Source organism: Aureobasidium namibiae, assembly GCF_000721765.1.
Source record: "Aureobasidium namibiae CBS 147.97 unplaced genomic scaffold scaffold_9, whole genome shotgun sequence".
Taxonomy (NCBI): domain Eukaryota; kingdom Fungi; phylum Ascomycota; class Dothideomycetes; order Dothideales; family Saccotheciaceae; genus Aureobasidium; species Aureobasidium namibiae.
The window spans coordinates 939,225-960,662 of NW_013581200.1; the positions used below are offsets into that span (position 1 = coordinate 939,225).

At 50.9% G+C, this 21,438-nt stretch overlaps 10 protein-coding genes across 10 annotated transcripts; 3 read left to right on the top strand and 7 right to left on the bottom strand.

Moving 5' to 3' along the window:
- Window positions 1–429: 429 nt before the first annotated feature.
- M436DRAFT_64250 (uncharacterized protein) lies at window positions 430–1,683 on the top strand (the record flags this gene model as incomplete). Its single annotated transcript, XM_013571720.1, has 1 exon — window positions 430–1,683. The coding sequence occupies one exon, from the start codon at window positions 430–432 to the stop codon at window positions 1,681–1,683; it is 1,254 nt and encodes a 417-aa protein (XP_013427174.1).
- A 207-nt stretch (window positions 1,684–1,890) lies between these two features.
- M436DRAFT_47688 (uncharacterized protein) lies at window positions 1,891–5,808 on the bottom strand (the record flags this gene model as incomplete). The annotated part of the gene is made up of 2 exons (XM_013571628.1): window positions 1,891–2,491; window positions 2,612–5,808. 2 exons carry the CDS (start codon window positions 5,806–5,808, stop codon window positions 1,891–1,893), a joined length of 3,798 nt encoding a protein of 1,265 aa, XP_013427082.1.
- Window positions 5,809–6,499: 691 nt separating this feature from the next.
- M436DRAFT_82356 (FMN-dependent alpha-hydroxy acid dehydrogenase) lies at window positions 6,500–7,709 on the bottom strand (the record flags this gene model as incomplete). Its single annotated transcript, XM_013571864.1, has 2 exons — window positions 6,500–7,580; window positions 7,633–7,709. 2 exons carry the CDS (start codon window positions 7,707–7,709, stop codon window positions 6,500–6,502), a joined length of 1,158 nt encoding a protein of 385 aa, XP_013427318.1.
- Window positions 7,710–8,899: 1,190 nt separating this feature from the next.
- M436DRAFT_14715 (uncharacterized protein) lies at window positions 8,900–9,483 on the bottom strand (the record flags this gene model as incomplete). Its single annotated transcript, XM_013571467.1, has 2 exons — window positions 8,900–9,057; window positions 9,105–9,483. Coding segments are annotated over 2 exons (537 nt in total), but the record flags the coding sequence as incomplete, so codon positions are not given.
- A 1,903-nt stretch (window positions 9,484–11,386) lies between these two features.
- On the top strand, window positions 11,387–12,225 carry M436DRAFT_73228 (uncharacterized protein; the record flags this gene model as incomplete). Its single annotated transcript, XM_013571865.1, has 2 exons — window positions 11,387–11,421; window positions 11,475–12,225. The coding sequence occupies 2 exons, from the start codon at window positions 11,387–11,389 to the stop codon at window positions 12,223–12,225; spliced, it is 786 nt and encodes a 261-aa protein (XP_013427319.1).
- A 1,126-nt stretch (window positions 12,226–13,351) lies between these two features.
- Window positions 13,352–14,422, top strand: M436DRAFT_82359 (pectin lyase-like protein; the record flags this gene model as incomplete). The annotated part of the gene is made up of 2 exons (XM_013571866.1): window positions 13,352–13,897; window positions 13,955–14,422. The coding sequence occupies 2 exons, from the start codon at window positions 13,352–13,354 to the stop codon at window positions 14,420–14,422; spliced, it is 1,014 nt and encodes a 337-aa protein (XP_013427320.1).
- A 193-nt stretch (window positions 14,423–14,615) lies between these two features.
- On the bottom strand, window positions 14,616–15,950 carry M436DRAFT_47240 (Cupredoxin; the record flags this gene model as incomplete). Its single annotated transcript, XM_013571553.1, has 4 exons — window positions 14,616–14,941; window positions 15,005–15,583; window positions 15,634–15,775; window positions 15,828–15,950. 4 exons carry the CDS (start codon window positions 15,948–15,950, stop codon window positions 14,616–14,618), a joined length of 1,170 nt encoding a protein of 389 aa, XP_013427007.1.
- A 1,525-nt stretch (window positions 15,951–17,475) lies between these two features.
- Window positions 17,476–17,751, bottom strand: M436DRAFT_25815 (uncharacterized protein; the record flags this gene model as incomplete). Its single annotated transcript, XM_013571480.1, has 1 exon — window positions 17,476–17,751. A coding segment is annotated over one exon (276 nt), but the record flags the coding sequence as incomplete, so codon positions are not given.
- A 1,836-nt stretch (window positions 17,752–19,587) lies between these two features.
- M436DRAFT_73230 (ankyrin repeat protein) lies at window positions 19,588–20,502 on the bottom strand (the record flags this gene model as incomplete). The annotated part of the gene is made up of 2 exons (XM_013571867.1): window positions 19,588–20,434; window positions 20,465–20,502. The coding sequence occupies 2 exons, from the start codon at window positions 20,500–20,502 to the stop codon at window positions 19,588–19,590; spliced, it is 885 nt and encodes a 294-aa protein (XP_013427321.1).
- Window positions 20,503–20,913: 411 nt separating this feature from the next.
- M436DRAFT_47111 (uncharacterized protein) lies at window positions 20,914–21,192 on the bottom strand (the record flags this gene model as incomplete). The annotated part of the gene is made up of 1 exon (XM_013571521.1): window positions 20,914–21,192. A coding segment is annotated over one exon (279 nt), but the record flags the coding sequence as incomplete, so codon positions are not given.
- Window positions 21,193–21,438: the final 246 nt, after the last annotated feature.

Below are 21,438 nucleotides of genomic sequence, written 5' to 3' on the forward strand. Positions count from 1 at the left end.
TTCAACGGACACTTCTTGGTTACTAAAGGAGTTGTGCATTTTCATAGCTGTCCGCAAAACATGACTCTGCACATTGGAAGGTGGAAGGAGCTAGAGGGGCGGCCGACACTTTCCAATCGATTTGTTGGCAACAAGCTCTCATCGAAGCAACATCAAATTAAGCGCTTGCTTTTCGCTCTTGCCGTGCTACTCGCGCTTCCACCAACTCAGAGCAACTACTGACACAACAGATAAAAGTAATGTCTGCGACTGGTGAGGATTGACGGTCTTTCGACAGCGTGTGTTGAGGCCATGAAGAAGCGCTGACTCGTCAGTCTGCACGACACGTTTCAGGCGCGTATGCATCCGCCTGATGATGTAGTCAAGTCCTTTTACTTCGACAGACGTCCCTTTCTCAAATAATTTATCGCTGGATATTCTCGTCTCATCATGCAACCTTGGCACAAACTGCTCATCGTTGCTGTCATTGCGTTCGTATTCATTGGCACCACCCTTGCATCGACTTCGTCAGCGACGGCCATCTCTGACAATAACAATGCCATCTACCTCGCTCCGCTAATCGAGAGCTGCCTTCCAACAGACCGAAGTTGTGGTGTAGTAGAAGGCTCATACATGGTCACACTCCGCCAAGGCCACACACCGTCATCCCACCTCTCCTACATTGCTGAACACATCAACGTGGATCCGGTAAAGGACTGGAAGATACGATGGTCTTTCGACGAGTTCTACTTGGTCAAGAACGTTTCGGCAGACTCACTCGATATTATTCGTCGAGACCCTGGAGTCGGGGAAGTCGAACAGGGTTATTGGTTCTCAGTGCCCGAACTCGACATATGCAGGAACACACACCTCTCGGAAGAGGAAAGAAGGATTTGCTATGAAGAAGGGGACCTTCCACAGTGCGAACGACCGAGTCTCTCGAGAGGGAAAAGACAGGAATGCATTCAGACAAACACGTTTTTGTGGTGTCTGCCGCCAATGTGGTCGGAGGTCGAGGAGCAGTCTTGTCTCGATGCAAGTCACGCTGCACCATGCGACAGTCCAAAACTCTCGGAGGCACAACAGCGCTTCTGTCGCGATGGAAGTCTGACTGCTAAAAGCACTAGTTCACAACTCTCGATTTTCCATGAGGAAAGAAGAACCTGTGCTGCAAAGTCGGCCGTCGACAAGTCAAAAGTTTCAACCCTTGAGATCACCAACAAACCAAGACTGAGGAGCGACAATGACCTGGCACCTCTCTACGAAGCAATCTCCAAAGACAAAAGCCCAGACACCTACATCGTCACTCTCTACAGAGACATCGATTATACCTACCACGACCACTTCAAAACCATCGGAAGAAATCTAGAAGCTGATGAGACTACTGCTTTCAAGTGGTGGGATGTTGCCGATTCTTATTATGCCACCAACATTACAAGTGATTGGGTACGTCTCAGCGCCTCAAAAACCCCGCCCTCAGGATTTTACGCTAATTGCAACACCACAACGCAGCTCTACAAGATTCGCAAAGATCCGGCCGTGGAATCCATAGATGAATACGCGCCTTATGAACTGATCGGAGAAGTCTTGGCCACAAAGTGGAAAGTCCTTGAGCAAGATCCAGAAGCTCAGTGTCCGGTGATAGAGCTGGGTGTACCGTGGTACTTTCGGACTTTTTCTATTGATAGAGGACTGGAGGGGTAAAACTAATCATTTGCTCGAAGCTTTTGCTACCCATATTTTGGCCATTTTTTATTTTTTTGGAGAAAACAGATGCAAATGCTTATTGGTACCGTTTTCGTAAGGCCGCTTGCCTTTCCGCATCCTGAGAACTCCTATGGTGTCCCGCGTTCTATCTTGACATCACGTATCGTTACAATCATTAGTTTTCATCCTCGTTTGTCATCACCATCACCCGAAAGTATCCTTGATAGTCCCCAGCAACTTCGTCAGCTCCTTCAGCCTCACCGGCTTGGTCAAGAACAAATTAATCCCCGACACAAAAGCCTCGTGCTGCGCCTCTGAACTTCCCAACCCTGTCAACGCGATGATGACCACAGGTTTCAAGCCCATCTTCCTCTCAAACGCACGGATGTGTCTCGAAGCCTCAAAGCCATCCATGACGGGCATACTAATATCCATGAGAATGACTTCTGGTACATTCGTTTGTGAAGAGGTGACTGAATCCGAGTGGGCGTTTTTGTAAGCGTCGACGGCTTGCTGGCCATTGGATGCCTGCAGCATAGCGTGTCCGTTCTTCCTGGCGTAGGTGACGAGCAGTTTGAGGTTGACTGGGTTGTCATCTACAAGAAGGAGACAGGGTTTGGTTATGTTCAGAGGTGGTGCGGCACTCGTCATATCAACAACGCTTTGGTTGCGGATCCGCATGGATTCGTTCCTCTCCAGATCTGCCAGACTTAAGGCTGTCAGGGCACCATCCGCTACTTCAAGTACGTTTGGTGCTGCTGTCTCGACGCCCAGACCGTTTGACTCGGGTTCAAATACCGATGGTCTGCCTGAGCTGGGGACTATGCTCACGGGTTGATGATTGTTGCTGCCAGATGGTCGGCGACTTCGAAGAGTGAGTCTTCTTGTGCTCTCTGTTTCATTGGGTGACGATGCACCAGACCACGTGTGAGATTCTCGCCAGGTGTCAAAGCGAGGCGTTGCTGATTCGTAAGGTGTGTTGGGTGTCGCCGGGCTGTGAGGGCGAGATGTCCAGATATGTCCTGCCGGAGATTGCTCGAGTATACGGCTGATGATGGAAGCAAGTCTGTTGGGTCCGCAAGGCTGAGCGATATATTCCACTCTTCCGCGAACCAGCTGCTCAATGCGAGAACCTTTCAAGTATCTGGCCGATATGTAATCTTTGCATAGGACAACGATTGGCTTACTCCGCAGTGAAGTGATTGCTGTTTTGTCTTCCGTGCTTTGGCTAATCCGAGGAGATACCAGCATTTCCGTGAGATGCGATAGGTCATACTCTGCAACGACAGCAAAGTCTGTTCGATCAGAAGGTTGCCAGGTTGGACCGGACGTGTGCATGCCCATACCCGAGCACGTTTTCCTGAAGGCTACAAGTTGTTGGTGGCGACCTGTAGATATGGCATTGCGATCATCAACTTCAGGCGAGCCCATGACATGTACTGAGAGCCCAGACCAGACATCGACTGGTGATATAGGGGACGTGCCATCGGAATGCGCGCGCTTCAATGACTGTGTCAGCTTCATGGGCATAGTGACACTGACGACGCTTCCTTGTCCTTTACTGCTTCGCACGTCGACTTTGCCTCTCCAACCTTTTACGATACGCGCGACCATACTCATACCGAGACCAGTACCTTCCGTCAAGTCGTCTTCCTGGCTGAATGCGCGGAATAGCTTTGTGCGCAAGAAATCTTTGGACATTCCTCTACCCGTATCGGTGACCGAGAGCTGGGCGGTAGGACGACCCGTTTTGTTGTGTGGAGGCAGAATCCTCAATGACACGTTGATGGAGCCTTCGGATGTGTATTTGAGGGCGTTGTTGACCAGATTGACACAGACGCGCTTCCAGGCGCCCACAGTGACCTTGCAGTCCCATGAGATATTTGGATGTTTCTCGATATCGACGGAGACCGTGACATTTCTTTCGTTCAGAGTGCGCTGATCCTTGGAACAACAGAACGAATAGACGGCTGATTCGACGACCTCCTCGGTAACAACATCCAGCGAGATGTCTGCATCGAGAGTGGATGCTTCCCCGCCACCGTTCTGCTTACCAGCAGAAGTTTGAGGCAGCCGCGAATTCGAGCCAGTGTGCTTGGTGAGCACGTTGATGCGCGAGAATTCCAGAAGATGGTCCACGATATCTAGCAACGTTCGTCCGCAGGTGTCAATCTGTGTGATCATCTCTGCAGTTTCGTGGTCAACGCGTTGATCTTGCAGTACTTCAACAGTTCCGAGAATCCCGTGCAGGGGCGATCTCAACTCGTGGCTGATGGACGAAATGAAGTCAGACTTGATGTTGTTGGCCACATCTACCTCCAAGCGAGCTAGTTTTGCCATGATGACATCGCAGAATGCAGTAAGGTAGTGCATTTCTCCCTCGGTAGAGAACATGCGCATCGGCGTACATGACCAGATGACGCAGCCGGCACGCCATTGATTGCGCTGAGGGTCCCACAACCCAAGAATCATCAAGCTGCGGACTCCAGGAAAAACAGCAGCGAGTTGTTTACCAGGAGCATGTCTCAGAGAACGCTTCCGCGCTTTGCGGGCCCGAGAAGCGTCGCTGGCTATGGAGCTTGAGCGTACAGGGCCACCATCTGATGCACTCTCAGTGGTCTGTTCGTCGAGATAGTCGTCACCGTGCTCGTTGAAGTTCCACACTTTAGCACCTCTGAAGCGTCGGAGAACAGAACGAAGAAATTTGGGAGTTAGCTGAGAATAAACCTCGCGACGAGTTTCTGGATCGGGCACAGCTCCAGTGCGTGCTGCATATGAGGCACCGAGGATAGGGCATGGTTGGTCGTCAGCATCCATAGCATGAGACGGCGCATCTTCGCCCTCGCTGGTCTGGTGACCGTCAGTGCCGCTGGTCGCGGTATCAGGATCGCCATCAGGTGTCTTATCCAGGAAGGAACTGCTGACAAGACTACCGAAGCCAGAAACGGAGGCATCTAGGAACAAGACACCGTCAGCTTCGACAGCTTTCTGGATCAGAGCAGAGGCGGATTGCATGACTTGGTTAGGAGATTGCTCGGCAGAGTGGGGTTTATGATCTTCGGAAGAACATTCGGCGGGGGTCGAGTCTTCGACGGCGTTCGATTCGGTGTATACGGACATGTCTGAGCGAGATCTGTTCTTTGCAAACCACGAGGGCCTCTGGCCCCGAGGAGATCTTTCTCTGATGTTCGTCATTTGATCAGTGTCGTCCAAGGATTGGCGCTTCTTGTTGCTCGAAGACTGCCTGCGCATAACAGGTCTCTTTCTGGGGGTGGAAGAATCGAGGTTGCCGATTGTCAATAAAGATGAAGAGGCCGAGACGTCGTGGGGTAATTGTGGGCGTTCGGCATCGGTGGTTGTCTCTCTGCGGGAACTGGCCTCGCTGGCGGTAAAGGCACCTAGAGCGGCGACCATGTCGGTGCCGCGTTTCTGCTCGACCTTTGCCTTGATCATGTCGAGGTGGCTCATGACGGCGGCTCCCATCTCTTGCATAAAATCGATCTCCTTCTTGGCTAGTCCTTCGTGTGGCTTATCGTCCAGGACGCAGAAAGCGCCAATCTTCAGGCCTTTGGGAGTGGTGATTGGCACACCGGCGTAAAATCTCGCTCGCGGGCCACCAGTGACATATGGGCGGTTGCAGAAGCGCGTATCCTCTGTGATATTGTTGATGATGTGGATGATGTGAGACGAGTCTTTGTCCTGCGCATTGGTACCCTCATTGGACGGCAAGCAGACCGTGTGCTCGCAAATACTGAATCCTCTGGGTATCTTCGTCGTACCCAGCCATAGAGCATCGCCCTCGTCGTCGAAAGAGGTGTCATCTTGCAGAGAGAGGGTGCGGGTGGCTTCGGCGAGGACGTAGGCGTGGGTGCTGTCGAAGAAGAAGATCATGGCACGACGCATCTTGAGACGGATGGCAGCGAGCTGGCAGAAGGCAGTCAGAGCCTTGTCGGTGGATTGGACTGGTTGATGTCTGGCGACAGCTTCGTCCGAGTTGAGATCGGTCCAGTCCATCTCTCTCGTCGCGAGGGCGCGGACGGGCTCGTAGTAGCTGTAGAATTCGTGTTCTCGCTTGATCTCGAAGCGCGTGCGCTGTTCAGGTGTCATGTCATTGACATTCATGTTGAGGAGGCCGTCTGTAGGCCCTCGGGTGGCAGTCGAGGAAGGCGCGGCCGTGGTGCTTGTCGATGGCCTTGCTGACGAGGCAGGCACATGGTCTTTGGGGCCGTTCATGGCCGAAACAGCATGCGCGTGTGCAATCAAACACCCACCGGATCCCACGGCTTGAAGAAGGCGAAGAAAGAGGGCAACCGCGGACGACGCGGCAGCGTGGACCCTGAATGGACCCTTGCACCGCTCGCTGCATTGCCGTCGTTTGCCGGACGAAACTCCGCCTATTGCATTTTGCTTATAGCTAGGTACCAGACTCTGGCATATATCCATCCACCTCATATTCCACGCCTTGGATCAATATCGACCTCACTGCCAACTCGATTTGACCTACATGATCTCCCACGGCGGTGGAATCGGTTCAAATTCTATGTGATACGCTCATGCTTTGACTGACTGCAGCCCGCCAAACTCAATTCGCCTCTTTTTTTTTGAGCTCCACTATCTCCGCCAGCTCGAACTACCTCCCTGCAGATACACTGCTGCTTATGTGTTTTCTGAGAAAGGATGAGCGTCACCATACTTAGCACACAGATACGCAGAGGAGGCCGCAGGCAGACAAACAGACGCTACACAGTTATGGATACATCCATCGACACGATTGATTGACCGAGCTATGACCTGTAGCATGCAATTCTATCATCTAGCTGTACCAGTTGTTCGGTGTCCACTTGTAGTACTCCGGTCCAATGTCCTTGATCGACTTCAATCCCAGGTGAGCAGCATCGCTAGCCATCTCAGCCTTCAACAACTCGACAGCCTTGGCAACTCCTTCGGTGCTGTAGGCATTGGCATACATGAATGGTCTACCGAGTCCGACGGCGCGAACACCAAGAGCAAGCATCTTGAGCACATCGCTTCCATATCTGACACCACCATCAGCATAAACTTCAATCTGCTTGAAGATCTCGGGTGCCTCTTGGTGAATCTCGAGAGCGACCTCGAAGCCAGAAGGACTGCCATCGAGATTGCGTCCGCCGTGGTTGGACAAGACGATGGCGGGTGCCTTGTACTCGACTGCCATCTTGGCGTCTTCCACTGTCTGGATTCCCTTGATGACAACAGGCAGTCTGGTGAAATTCTGCAGCTTCTGGTAGTACTGCCATGTGAAGGCGGAGTAGTCCACATCTGCCGAGCCGGCAGAGTAGCGTTGAGCGCGGTGACGCACACCGGGTCCAGCACTGTCGACAGTAAAGACGATTGCGCGAGCACCAGAGTCTTCAATTGCCTTGAAAGATGCCTTGGTGGCAGTGTCATTGGAAGCATCGAGGTAGACCTGCTGCCACATGACTTGGGAACCGTTCGAAGGTCTTGCCGCGGCCAGCTCCTCCAGAGGCAGAGAGCTAAAGTCTGAAGGAATGTACAGGATATCGCCTTGGTAAGCACCTTCGACAAGTCCAAGTTCAGCTCTGTCGTTGGCAAGGGCTCCTCTTGCACATGGGCTAATGTAGAAAGGTGCTGAGAAGTTGTGACCAAGAATTGATGTAGTGAATGTCGACTCGATCTTGGAGTTGTCCCTTAATACACGCGGACGAGCAGTGTAGCGTTGGAACACTTCCAAGTTGTTACGGTAAGACCATTCGCCAGCGGCCCCATTGCGGTAGTAGGTGTAGGCACTCGCGTTCATGTATTTACGAGCTGCCCATTCGAAATCGGGGAGTCCAACTATGCTCTCCAGAGGCGGCAGGGTACCATCTGGTGTATTTCCCAGAGCTTCGTCGATGCTGCATGACAATCAGACCATGCTTAGACTTGTGGAGCTGGAAGGTTACTTACCCGGTATCAGGCTCGTTGAGGTAAGGCCTGGCTGCAAGAGCCAAGCTTGTCAAGGTAGCAAAGATGATGGACTTCATTGTTGTAAGTCTTCAAATTACAGAGACCAGCGGTCGAACAAGAGCAGCTCTGGCGCGTCTTATATGTTAGCTATGAAGTCCCGCCCAACTGCACAGCCGGACGGCAGAATAACAGTTGCGGCTCGATTGGCAAACTCTGCGACAACCACACTCAATCAGTATGACACGCCATGCTCCCATACTTGGCAGACTACAGCAAGCCATGTGTTTTGAAACCTTGATGAGATACAGTCTCTTGCAGACTAAGCTCCTTCAAGAACATAGCCTCGACTTCTCATCGGCAAAAGAGACATCTTAACAACGATTGATTGCAAAGCCGAAGACGCCTCGACTCATCTCTTTGCTGCAAGGTACCAGGGTTGGTCATGGAGACCGCAGCAAACGACGTCTTAGGTTTCTTGGGTATAGCTTGGCGACGGCGATGGGATAGACAGCCGAGGAACGTGTTTTGGGTATTGCTCATCGGATCTCAAGGGTTGAGGTATGATCTGCAAGATATGTTTCTTCTTCAGTTCACTCACTCATAGATACCAAGCAAATAAAGCAGCGGTCCAGTATTGACATTCAGCAATAGCACCATCCTGCGCTCCACTGAAAAAACGTTCATGGATGTCGTTGGAGTCGAAGGTTGAGGAGAGCCGATTCGCTGAGTCGCGCAGCTGTCAAAGTCTGTGCGTATCCCGAGGCACAATCTTATCTGATCCGCCGAGCTCAATCCGTTGAGCGAGAGCACTTTATGCCTGACCCTCGCCAACTCCTTCCGACTTCCATCCAATTTGCGAATCTGTGGCATCGCTCATATATCACACTTGTTGCTGCTGGGCAAAACTATACAGTTTGCGACTGGAATCATGTCAAACTTGACTGACACATGCTGTCCCAAGATTGCGTCTTCACCAGAGCGCACGGTTTTCGCGACAAGCTTCCAACAAGCTTGACAGCTAGCAGCTTGGCCAGTGTGTGCACCTCGCCTACGAACAGTCTTGGCCTCGTCGACAAACTCCAGGCTGTGCATCTGGCAGATATTGGCAGTCTTCGATGAAAGTCGATGGCAACTGACATCGAGTTTTGTGCTGCGTAGCACTTGATTTGGCATTCTCCTGCCGTTGACAACAAGGTCTTGCACGGGCCGTCTTTCTCGAATACCTTGATGGCCGCAATGAACGAATGCATCTCTATCTCGTCTCTTCGAAGTCTCTAATTTCCCAATCTTCAACATCATCTGCAATTGTCAAAACATACGTCTTGAACACGATACTCTCATACCACACCCCCGCTGCAGCTCGTGCTTTTGCATGCCATGGTCCCCGACCACCATCTCTTGCATGCTGTCTGCTCTCCCAAAAGCCTGAAATCATGTCAGTCGTGTTTCTTCGGATCGAGAGATTAACGTACAAGTCGCCAGGTTCCGCCGATTTTGGTCTTTTACTCCATACCAATATTTCAACAGTCCTCCACTGGCCATGGCTTCCTGATGCGAGGAAGCATCTAGTTCAAACAATTGCTCCGGGTCAGCATCAGGTGTGAGCTGTGATCGAAAGCTGACGACGTAAAAGTCTGTAGCAGTCCATCTGTATCCTTCGGCTTTTGCCAGTGATCTTAGAGCCTCGATGACCTCCTGGAAGTTGAATGACTCTGTGTACCCTGCTGTGGCATAGTCGTCTCGAGTGGGCTGGAATATTGTCAAGGCTTTTGCGAAGAGTTGGCTCGAGGTGTCGTATCTGTCAAGGTCGAGAAGATGTGGGGTTGAGGTATATGGTGATACGACGAGGAGTGATTCTCTATTCAATTCCGTCTCTTCGGTCGTCGCAACATCTTTTCGGTCTTCGAACAGACGATGCGGGTGTGTTGACTGTAGTGCAGTAACAGCAGCGGCCATCGTGAATCAGTGAGGTCTTCGAAAATGGCGACGTGGTAAAATTTCAGGCTCCGATGCTGCGTGAAGAAGTTCTCTATTTCTTTGCTGACACGAGACATCAATTGAGGATTGTCAGACAAACACAGTCAAGCCATGACAACTCTCTTATGTCCATCTTGAAATTATTGACGAAATCATAACACAGGATTGCGAATTGCTCGAGCACACCAGATCGTTGTGGCATGAAACGAGTGGTTGCAAAGCTTCCATCAATTGCGCCATCCGACAAAGGTTTGTCGCAACATCTTGACTCGAACAGTGAGCTTAAGACTTGATCCAAGTTGTTTGATTACGAGAACAAAGTATTTACTGTCGTCTCCATGTATCTTCTGCTTGTAAAAGGGGACGTCGGTCGAGAATAATGCTGCCGTATATTCTGACAGGGTGGTACCCGTGACATTCAATGTTTTGTCATAAGTCGTGGTCCAATGCTCTGACTTCTGACACATTCACTCATTCTACCTTCCTATATTCCCCTGTCGCATGCCCATTCTGTTTCTCTCAAGATTGATGTTGGAATCTCCATCGCGATGAACCTCTTCTTTTATGTCACCGAGTAAAATCTGTTCGCGACAATGAGCGTATCAGACTTGCAAATAAACGCAGCACCTGCACGGCCATCTTCGTGGTTGAGATGCAATACGGACTTTTCGACATTATGACGTGTTTGCCTTGAGACAATATGAGTACTCGCTTGGTCACAAAACTCGAGCCCCCATTTCTCGATGATCGAACTGCCGGTTCCTCGAGTATTCCATATCCTTCCACCTCGTCCTACATCGCGACATACGTTGCAACTTGCAAGTGTCTCTGCATTCAGATGTCAATAATCACGCAGGAATCTTCCACCGGATGGTGCTCACTCCGGCTAGCATGAACACACACGGACTCGCCGTCGTGTATCCTCCGTGATGCTCCGATAGAGTAGCAACCATGACCTGGCATGCTGGTATGCTCGCAACCTGTCATTTGAACCTCACTCCGCTCCTTCGAGCTGCCCAACGTCTGTCGCACAGCTTCAAGTTCGTGCATGTTGGGATTGGTAAGTGTGAGCACTTCTTTGCCCTTGATTGCAAACCAAAGATGTCTTTGCACGCATCGCTCTGCAAAAGAATTGGTATGGTCCATGGGATGTCATCGTAGCCACCATAGGGCTATCGATCTGTCGATCTCGTGGCGCAGTCGACCCCGCTACGTTCAACTCGGTCGACCCCGATCCTCCAACCTCCAGCACGTGAAAAAGAGTTCATTAGCATTCTGCCCGTTGGCTCAAACCTGGGAATTTGAAAAGCCATCGTTCTTTCACGTGTCAACTTCCTCTAAAAACCTGGAATGAAATGCCCAGATATGACGACTTTGCGTGCCTGGCCAGCTATAGCCGTCCGATGATCTAAATCATAACATGAGAGACCTTACTGCATTGGGTATGTGTGGTTGAACACAGCCTATCAGGTGGAGCTCTTCGTCTGGGTGGCTCGTCTAATACGTCGGGAAGACGGTCTACTGCGTGGTTGACGGTTCTCTGACGTGCATCCACTTTCAGCTGCTGAAGCTGGTGTTTCGTGCTTCCCCACTCGATGCGGATGAGGTCACTGGCGTGCAGTGTTCAGCTCGTCATGCACTTGGGAACGGTTCCTTAAGAAGCAACCAAGGAGCTCTTGCAAGCCCCAATACAACCACAATCACATTTTCGAACCGAAAAAACCAAGTCACTTCTTTTCCAACACTACCTTTAATCACCAACTTCACATCAATCAACATGGACGCCGCAGCAAGCGCAGTTAGCAAGCTCCTGTAAGAATATCTACCTTTCCTACCCAATTGGCCTCACACTAACAAGACTTCAGCGCCGGTGCAGGTGAGCACTTCCACGCCGCCAAGACTGAGGAGACCAAGACGAATGAAGTCAAGACCGAACAAGTCTCGACTGAGCAAGTCAAGGCCCCTCAGGTCGAGGTGGCTTCCAAGACCGAGGAGGTAGCTCCAGTCGTTGACACTGCTGCTACAGGAGAAAAGGATACTACCGTGGAGCAGACCATTGCCCCTGCTGTCGAACATGAGCATACCAAGGTGGAGCACGAGACCAGAGAGCAGAAGGTCGTCGATCGCGAAGTCCACCAAGACCACTACCACACCACCGTTCAGCCTCTCCAGGACCGCCAGGTCGATGCAGTGAAGGAGAACACTGAGGTCGAGGCAACGGAAGAGCGCAAGATCAACAAGGACAAGGAGGGCGAGAAAGTCAAGGCTCAGGTCGCTGCCGAACAAGCAGAGTTCAAGAACACTCACGACACCGAGACCCACGAGACCAAGACCGCCGACAAGACCGCATCGGCTACTTCTGTCCACCACCACCTCCACGAGACCATCCAGCCCGTCATTGAGAAGGAGCACATCGTCCCCGAGCTCACTCACAAGATCAAGCCCGTCCACGAGGTAGTAAAGGAACAGACCATCGACCACGGCGTCACAACCGCGAAGCCTATCTCGGTCAACGACTTCCAGGGCCGTCTGGATGGCGAGACAGTCACAAAGACCAAGGTTGACGGCGTACAAACCGAGACTCACAGCGAGGCAACCGGTGTCGTCCCCAAGTAAAAGAACAGATCTGCAAAGACAGAATTACCCCCCTAGGCTTTAAATTGTAATGAATCAATGAAATAATTCCACTCTACTTCAAGTATTAAACGTGTGCCAAATCTCGAGCTTGATGTCTATGTGGAGATCACTTGAAGCTGCACCGAACCTCACGCGGCATGTCACTCAAGTCAATCACATATAATCACAGAGTGAGTGCGTCCTCTCAAGGATTCCTGTGTCTTCTTTTTCTCTCATAACATCCTGCTATTGCTATTGCAAAAACATGACAAGCGTGACGGCGGAAGGAACTTCGACAATACTGAATGGCCAAAAATCTTGGTGCCTCGGCTAAACGCCAACACATCCCTTCTCTGCTCATCGTCATCTTCTTTACCTTCCCTCCACTAGTCTTCCTATCGACGGACAAGTTTGCTGTATCTTCTCATGGTCAGACTTTGTGACACATGTAGCTGTAGCAATGCACAGTGGTCTTGAAGAACGAACGTTTTCCATCGAGACGCGAGACTAGATCGAATTTCATCGGACACATCTCTCCTTCGGAATAGGTTTTGCATTTTCATAGCGACAACCTCGCCCTACATCTTCTTGAGAGGAGTGTAGAAAGTCACACACTTTGGGGACAGGGAGGATTGATCGACCTGGACGGAAAAATCTCGCCCTGGTGTGCAGTGCAGGTCTTGGTGTCCGGGGCAAGAGGAGGGGTGCATGTTTCCTCTGCTTGGCTGCATGAAGACCACATGCCTCATCCTGTCTGTGATGCAGTATATGGCTCTTGCTTTGGAGGACCTCGTTCTCTGCTGTCTTCGTGTGCTTGCCCGCAGAAGCCACGAACACGACCGCCAGCTCTTTCCGTCTTGGACTTCTTGGTCGGCCTTGGTCCACCCCTCTTTCCACCACTGAATGTCTCCCGACCCTCCACCTTACAGCTACGAAATGTACGGTTGCGTGGACTAGGCGGATTCATGACGGAAGAATCAGTATACATGTCTTGTCACGGAGTTTTGTAGAGCCCTTGGTGTAGATGCCGCGTTCCAAAGGTGAGTATAAATCAGATGCGGAAGGTAGGTACTTCAACAGAACAGCACTTTCCTCTCTTCAACCACTTAGACAAGAAACGCTCGGCATGAAGCTTGTTCCCCTGTTTTGCTGGCTCAGCAGCCTGGTATCAGTCCACGCGACCCCTTTCCAGCACTCCCACCTCGACTTCTCCATCCAAGGGTTCGCAAAGGACAACCCTCTAGGCGAAACAACCGGCGGAAAAGGCGGCCCTACAACCACCGTATCAACCTTACCCGCCCTACGTACCGTAATCGCCGGCACAAACCCCTTGACCATCGTTGCCAAAGGCATCTTCAACCTAACCAACCAACCACGCCTCCGTCTCGGCAGCAACAAATCTTTGCTCGGTCACAAGAAAGGCGCAAAATTCGTCGGCGGCGGTATCTCTGCTATCAACCAGACTAACATCATCATTCGCAACGTACAGATCAGCTTTGCGTATGACAATGATTGCATTACATTGCAAAACACCACTCGTGCTTGGATAGACCATAACGAGTTTTTCTCTGACTTGGAACACGGTCCTGATTTCTATGACGGGCAGGTTGATTTGGTGAGAGCGACTGACTGGGTGACTGTGTCCTGGAACTACTTCCATGATCACTGGAAGGTATACTCGTCCCTCATACCCCTGAGCATCAGCACATGATACTGATGTAAGCAACAGTCCTCCCTCGTCGGCAACAGCGACGCCCTCCGCGAGGTCGATACAGGCCATCTACACATAACCTACCACCACAACCACTGGTCCAACATCGGTACTCGTGGACCCGCAGGACGCTTCGGTCACCAACACATCTACAACAATCTCTACACCTCCTTCCTCTACCAAGCCATCCACTCGCGCTCCGACAACCAAATGCTGATCGAAGGCAATGTATTTCGCGGCAACACTAGAGAAGCAGTATCCTCGTATGGTCTTGTAATCCCTGAAGATTCGCCGAATACATGTGTTTGTGGCGACTTCGAGATTGACGGCTACGTGAACTTTGGGGCGAGGAATGATTGGGGTGGGGCGGGCGTTAATGTTACGCAATGGGGGACTTTCAAGAAGGCGCCGTATAGGTATCAGTTGACGAGATTGGGGGATGTGGAGGATGTTGTTGTCAAGGGGGCTGGCATTGGCAAGATCTGAAGAGCGGACAGAGGGAACATTGATACTCTCCACGTGCTGAGACTGGATGAACTATCGTGTAGTCTATCATGGTAGTTATTGCATTATTGTTCTGCTACTTGAAATGTTCCATATGTCAATCTCCTGTTATTATCACCCTCCCTCATCGTATATATGACCTTGCTCAACAAATCGCCACGACAGCCAATGTGATCTAGGACGAGGACGAAGCCAACGGCTCGAGCGGACAATTCTTAGAGTAAACCTTGTAGTTGGCGACCATGCCGCGACTCAAATGATGATCAACATGGCAGATAACTTGCCACAAACCAGCACCAGTAGCGTCCATCACAAAAGTCTTGCCGACACCGTCGTTGATCGAGGTAGCGTATTGCCCAGCATTTGCATACTTGTAGCCATTGCCGTGCATGTGGAATACGTGGGACCCGCTGCCATAAGCCATGACGTACCAGAGTACTTTGTCGCCCTGGCACATCTCAAAGACGGGATTGTTGGAGAAGGTGTAGCCATTGATGGCGTCTGTCAGGTGATATTGAGTCAGTAGACATTCAGGGTTGTAATGTTAGGGCAGATACCACTTACGGAAGGCGGGAGCAGAGGAAAAGTGTTCAGCTCCAGCGATGTTAAGCTCTTGAGGATACCAGACGGAACTGTTGGCGCTGTAGAGCTGTGTGACGTCTGCCTCGATGGTCTGATTAGTCAATTTCTCTGCGTTAACCCCTGACAAGAATGAAGTGCTTTCCGCGTAAATCATAAACAAGAAGGGTATCTCGCGGTAACCAGACATGACTGCATCCATGGTGCCCTTTGCATAGATGACGGTAGGACCAATGAGTCCCGCGTTTGCATCCTCGTACAGTGAAACGTAAGAGTGGTAGCTGTGAATTCTAGCTGGCTCGCCGTAGTCAGGACCGGCGAGCTCGGTGACCATCCACTTGTAGACAACGCAGCCGCCTGGTGCAACTCCGGGCTCAACAGGGGGCACGGCGTCTTCCTCTGGGATTTCAAAGTTGACTCCTGGTTCAGCATCAGGATAGTCAGCGCCTTCGCTGGATTTCTCGTATGCGAGACCCATGGAGTGCATGGTTGCATAGTGCTTGGTAAGGTTGTTGACAAACAAAATTTCGATCAAGTCGCCGACTTCTGCGCGGATGATGGGGCCTGTAGATGTCAGACACGGATCAAGAAGGTCGGATAGAATCCTTGCATACCTTGAGTACCCTGCCAAGCTGGTTGCTCCGTTCGTTGAGAGAATGTTGCATCGGTATAGCCTCTGTACAACGCTTTAGTCCAGACAGTGCCATATTCGAGATAGCCAGCTTTCTTGGCTCTGACTGAGTCGTTAAGAGGCACCTGTTGAGATAGTATGAGTATGATGAGCAGTATAGAGACAATCTCAACTTACTCCGAGCCAGTTGTCCCATCCAGAAGGTGCATAGTCCCACTCAATCTCTTCAGCGGCCACATAATAACGTCTGATGGTACCTTTGAAGTCGGAGCGGAAAGCAGAAGGAATGATTTCATTCATGCTGGCAGAGCAGGAACTCAACGATCTGGTGGTGCCATTGCTGTATGACACTGTGGTGCTGAAAGCTGTGACGGATGTAGTAGTAGTGGTGGTGGAACAGACACTAGTGACCGCAGATGTGACTAGAGAGCTAGTGCAAGGCGATGCACTCATCCATTCAGTCTCAGTACTTGTTGGCCAGTCCGCCATCGAAACTGTTGGTGGAATAGCATGCCCGACAAGAGCAGGTCCATTCTCTCCTGGTGGCCCAGGGATTCCAGGCGGTGGAGGAGCAGCCGAAGCACAAAGTGCGCGGAGGGTGAGTAAGAATAGAGGAATAAGTTGAATAGGCATTTGAGAGAATGGTGAAGATGTATCGAGGTCGTGTCTATGGTCCAGCCAGATGGACCAATCTTTTATACAAGAGCGCGATTTGCGCGACCGCATATCCGGAACGACTTTGTCGTCGATAGAATGTCACTGTCTCTGTTGGATTATGTCACTGCATTTCCTCGGGTCTTGATTGGTTCCGCGAAGGTTTCCAGCGGATCCCTTTCTGAACCATCATCTTTGCACAAGAGGTCGTTGTCGACACAGCAGATAAGGAGACTTGGAATCGTTCAACTCGACTTCGACACGAGCGACCAAAGACAGAGTACCACGCGGGACCATGAATATCGAAGCCTCCTGCCTCAAGTGTCAGAGACTGCAACGATGGTATACTTAGAATAGAGTGTCAGTGTATTCCCGGCCTCGGGCCGTAGAAGCCGAAGTCGTTATTTAAGCTCATCAGAGGCCCGTTCCGTACGTTGGAATTTCGTCTGGCCGTCACATGCCGTTACACGCCGCCGACTTTGGCAACAATGATCATCCACCGAACGGCAACTCAAACAGACATACGCGTACAATTTTCGACTCAGGGTTGTTTTGGCGAGAATCTCGCAGAGCTGCGTGGCAGATACCGGTGGCTGCAGCCAATGTCGGCATCTGGAAAGGGCTGTACTTCTGCCATCTCGATGCGTAGGATCGATCGAAGACTTGAGCGTGTCTCGCGATTTCCATTCCTCCTTAATTGCAAATTGATGTCCCGCGGATTTATAGAAATGCACAGTGTCTTCAGGGAGCAGGAAGTATCCATCGAAAGTCGCAAGATCACTATCTCTGTTTGGCCTGGGGTGTCGTGTAGAAAGGACTGTGCATTTCGATGGCTCTAGCATCGCCTGTATGTTATTGTGAGAGCGGAGCGGCAGGTAAAAAGAATCAACGGGATTGCATCTCCTATCGACCACTTTTCACACTCGGTTGGAACTTTCTGTGCTTTCTGTCTTCAACGACTACGAAGCAGATCTTCGTGGCTGTTGTCAAGAGGACAAGGAGGCCGTTGGAATGGTCTGGGAAAATATACGAGGCTCAGGAAAGCCTCGACAAGAAACTATCTCTAGTCGAAAAGAATGCCTCCTGGGCTGCTGACCATCTTGCGTTGCTTCCTTGACATGGCCCCGTTCTTGAGGAGCATCTGCAAGACCTCAACGGAACCAGAATTGGTGAGTGCATCGCCATGCTTATCGCCAGCATCGTTAACATCAGCACCCGCTCGGATAAGCATCTCTACCACTCCCACATCACCACAAGTAGACGCAGCGCAGAGGGCAGTACCATATCTACCTCCGCGAACGTTCACCTTCGCGCCGTTATCGAGTAGGCACTGTACAATCTCGCGACTGATATGCCTCGGTGCGCGAAGACACGCTGATGTAAGAACGAAGCCATAGTCCCCAGCCTGAGCGTTGACATCGGCATTATGGTCAAGGAGTAGGCGCAGTATCCCGACGTGCCCAGCATTTGCTGCTATATGTAGTGCGCTTTGCCCCCGATATTGATGATTAAGATTGACAAGACAGTCAAGCAACAAAAACCGTACCGTCTCGATGCTGTCGAATTCGCAAGCGGTCACCAGAGCCATCAGAGCAAGCTCATATCTACTGCCGCCGACGTCAGCATGTACTTCGAGCAGATGTTTGACAGATCGGCACAGGTCGAACTCCGATGCGTAATACAGAGTTTGCCCTGAGAGAGAAACCACCAAAGAGCTGCCGAAAGTGTAATCTTCGAGCCAGTATCGGAGGATCTTTTCATTTGTGAAGAGTTCTCTGACCCATTCGAAAGTCATCTCTTCACTATCGCCAGCTATCTTTGCATGTTCCGGCCATTTGCCCACGGCATAGTCGAAGAAGTGAAATCCAGGAGCATTTGGTTGAGCTTCCGAGGCTCTTGCCGCTGTGCACGTATATGCCAGACAAACCTGAGCAATTCTGGCGTTTGCGACTTCTTTTGTGAACGCCAGCTGGTAAGGGTTCTCCTTGCAATCCATAAGCAGATATTCTTGCACCGAGAAATGTGCCGGCTGTAAGGTGATTTTGAGTTCTATTCCGTACCTATCGTATGTCCTTTTAGTCGTGGTTGTGAGCACAACAAGACCTGGGCAGTACCCGATAATAGCTTTGGCAGGATCAACGCGGTTCCCGAAAGTAAACGGTGGTTCGACGTCTGGGTCTATTGCGACTGCGTCCACGGCTTCTGCAAGCGATAATGGCCGTTTCGAGAAGATCAGAAGTTGGAGGAGTTTGATGGCGTTATGGACACGGGTGTGAGGTATGTTCTTCAAAATGCGATCATATGTCTCGTTGAGATCTTTGGGAAGTGTCTGCAGTACTCGCCGCACGGAGGGCTTGTCCATGCATGTGGAGAGCTCTTCCAGCTGACAATAAACCCACCGGAACCTGATAATAGGTCGGTAACCTGATCCCAGTGACCCATGAGGGGATACATACATTCCACCAGCCTTTGCAACCAGAACGTCGGAGATCTCATCGTGCATATATCTCATACGGTATAGATTGCTCTCGACCTCGAGTCTGTGATGGATGTACGCTTTGAGATCTGTGCCTGTAGGCTCGTTCTCCAACGTGACTACACGATCGGGGGGTAGCCACGAGACAAGAGCTTCCGCAATGTCCAATTCCTATCGACTGACGAGCACAAATTTGCAGTGTTGATGTGGAGGAGAAGTGATCCATCTCAAGAGATCACGTCTGTCTTTAGACTCGTCGAGTGCGTCGAGAACCACAGTAACATTTTGAAGCTCGCTTGTCATTTGCTCGAAGACTTTGGCGAGCTCCTCCATCTGCGGTTGCTGCTGGGCAAGAGCGCATCTCTTATAGAGCTCCATCAAACGAATCTTTGTCGGATGGTGAGTTGCGGCGAGTTGAAAGATCGAGGATCTCAGCATATCGTCCAGCTTCTGCGTCGACGGATCGCTGAATGAGAAAAAGAAATAGATAATAGCAGTCTCGGGGCTGTCATCAAGTTTAAGGTCCTCAATGATCGTAGAGGCAAGCACAGTCTTCCCGCTTCCAGGAGTGCCGCGTAGCCACAAACGGGCACGTGGAGTACTCTTGAACCAGAGGAATCGATCACTTTCGAGGAACCAGCGGCCAGTATTCGGATGGCGCAACTTTAACGCATCAACGTAATTGATTGAAGCGTCCATGGGTTTGAGCCAGGCTCTTACGCGCGAGTTCTCACTGTTGTCCGCAAAGTGTCGTGTGCTTTGGACCAATTCCTCGATGACTGTGATCTGTCAACTTGACTGTCGTGACTACTTCCAAGTAAGCATGGCGTCACCTTTCTCTGCAATCTTGCATTGCTTCACTTCCTCCACAGGCATGTGATAGAAAAGTTCTCTGGTGTATGCCGCCGCGACTGCTGCAGCATATCCGTGCCACTTGTCATTCTTGTGAGAGTCCGAGTAGTCAGATATGCCTCTAACGACCAAGCTCGGAAAGTCGTTCAGTACTCCAGCGGCTTCCATCTCAAAACAGAGAATCTTTTGCTCTTGTGCTAATGCATCCCTTTGTAGTCCATCTCTCATGACTGCTTCTCCTGAGGCTATTGTGCCTCGATGGATTACGACCCAGTCATCGTCATTAGCGTCTCGATTGATGCGCTTAGTTGTGTCGCAACCACAATCTGTGCATGACAATTCTCTGTCCAAGTGAACGTAACCGGGTTCGTACAACTGATCCTGATCTGCTTCAGGTCGTCTATATTGTCGAAGACGAGGTTTGGTGACATCGATAGAATTGGGATGAGCGATCAATGGATCTGTTGGCATGCCGAGGCGGTTCACTTGCGCCTCCAGAGCGGCATTTAGCAGGACGTGGGGTGGCGGTGCCAGAAAGCCTGTTCGGACGAACTTGTCCGCTTCTGCTTCACCATGATCATACTGCACGGCACCTGAGTGCTGACCCACTGGCTGACTGACTACGACGTGACCAAGATGGATCAGTCCCTCGTCTGTTTTGGTGGGCACACCTCCTCCAATTCCAACAAGGAGACCGAAACGAAGTCGAGGGTAGGTCCTGCGCATCTGAGCAACGACTGTTGCTGCGAAACAATTGCCTGCCATAGGTGGCCGGACAATGACAACATTGTGGCCGCATATGCTTCCAAGGTTGTAAGTGTTATGATCTTACTCTGGCTGAGGAAGTCTTTGATGCCTTTCGTCTAGCATTTGCCAAAGCCGCGAACTGTTCTACCACGATAGGGCAGATGCAAGCCACCGTGTAGTCATCGTGCTTAAGCTTTTTCTGATCCATAGAGTAAGAGACGATGTGAACGGTGACGACGTTATCCGATCGAAGTGCGAAAAACAATGAGTAGTCTGTGCAAGTGTGTACGTGGTAGAGGTGAGCGAGGAGTCGAGACAGCTTCCAGAGTCGGCGGCTGCGCTCATCTTATCATTTCATTCCTGTAGCGTGCTGACGAGTCTCGTCTGTACATATCACTCGCGTTGTGACTGGACGCCATTTTAAATCGTGCAGGCACGCTACCTCGTTATGGGGAAGAGATCTGAATTTGGCGACACAAGGCACAGCGGGCGTTCCGAAATCACGCAGAATACCGAGAATCAAGTCGGTTTTGTTCAAAAATGATCGAGGCAAGGACATTGGGAAGAAACGCAAGAGCGTCCTGGAGCCCGCCCGTCCCTCTTCGAGCCAAGCGCAAAAATGGACTTCCTTGAGTTCGCCGAGCAGGTCGACCAGTCCAGAAGAAAGACGCAAAACAAAACATACAGCAGCAGGGATTCCCACGTGGTCACCCACCGTAGTACTAATCTGCCGTTCAACTGCTTATGTATGGCAGAGCGGACGGGATGCCCAGTTTTCAGCTGACTGTGGCCGTATGTGCTAGCTTTTTCGATCCTCCCAAATATAATCTTTCGTAACTTGGGGAATGGCTACATCATACCATAGATTTCCTCTCCGATCGAGTTTCTGCCTCGACAACCTTATGGTATCCGCAAACCTGAATTTTGCGACTCTGAATCATTATTTGTCAACCAACCACATGTACAAGAAGGTCGTCCATCTTCGGACGTCGATCTTCGTCCCATAGAGAACAATCAATTTTCATTCCATGAGACATTTTGCCTCTGCTTCGCAAAGAA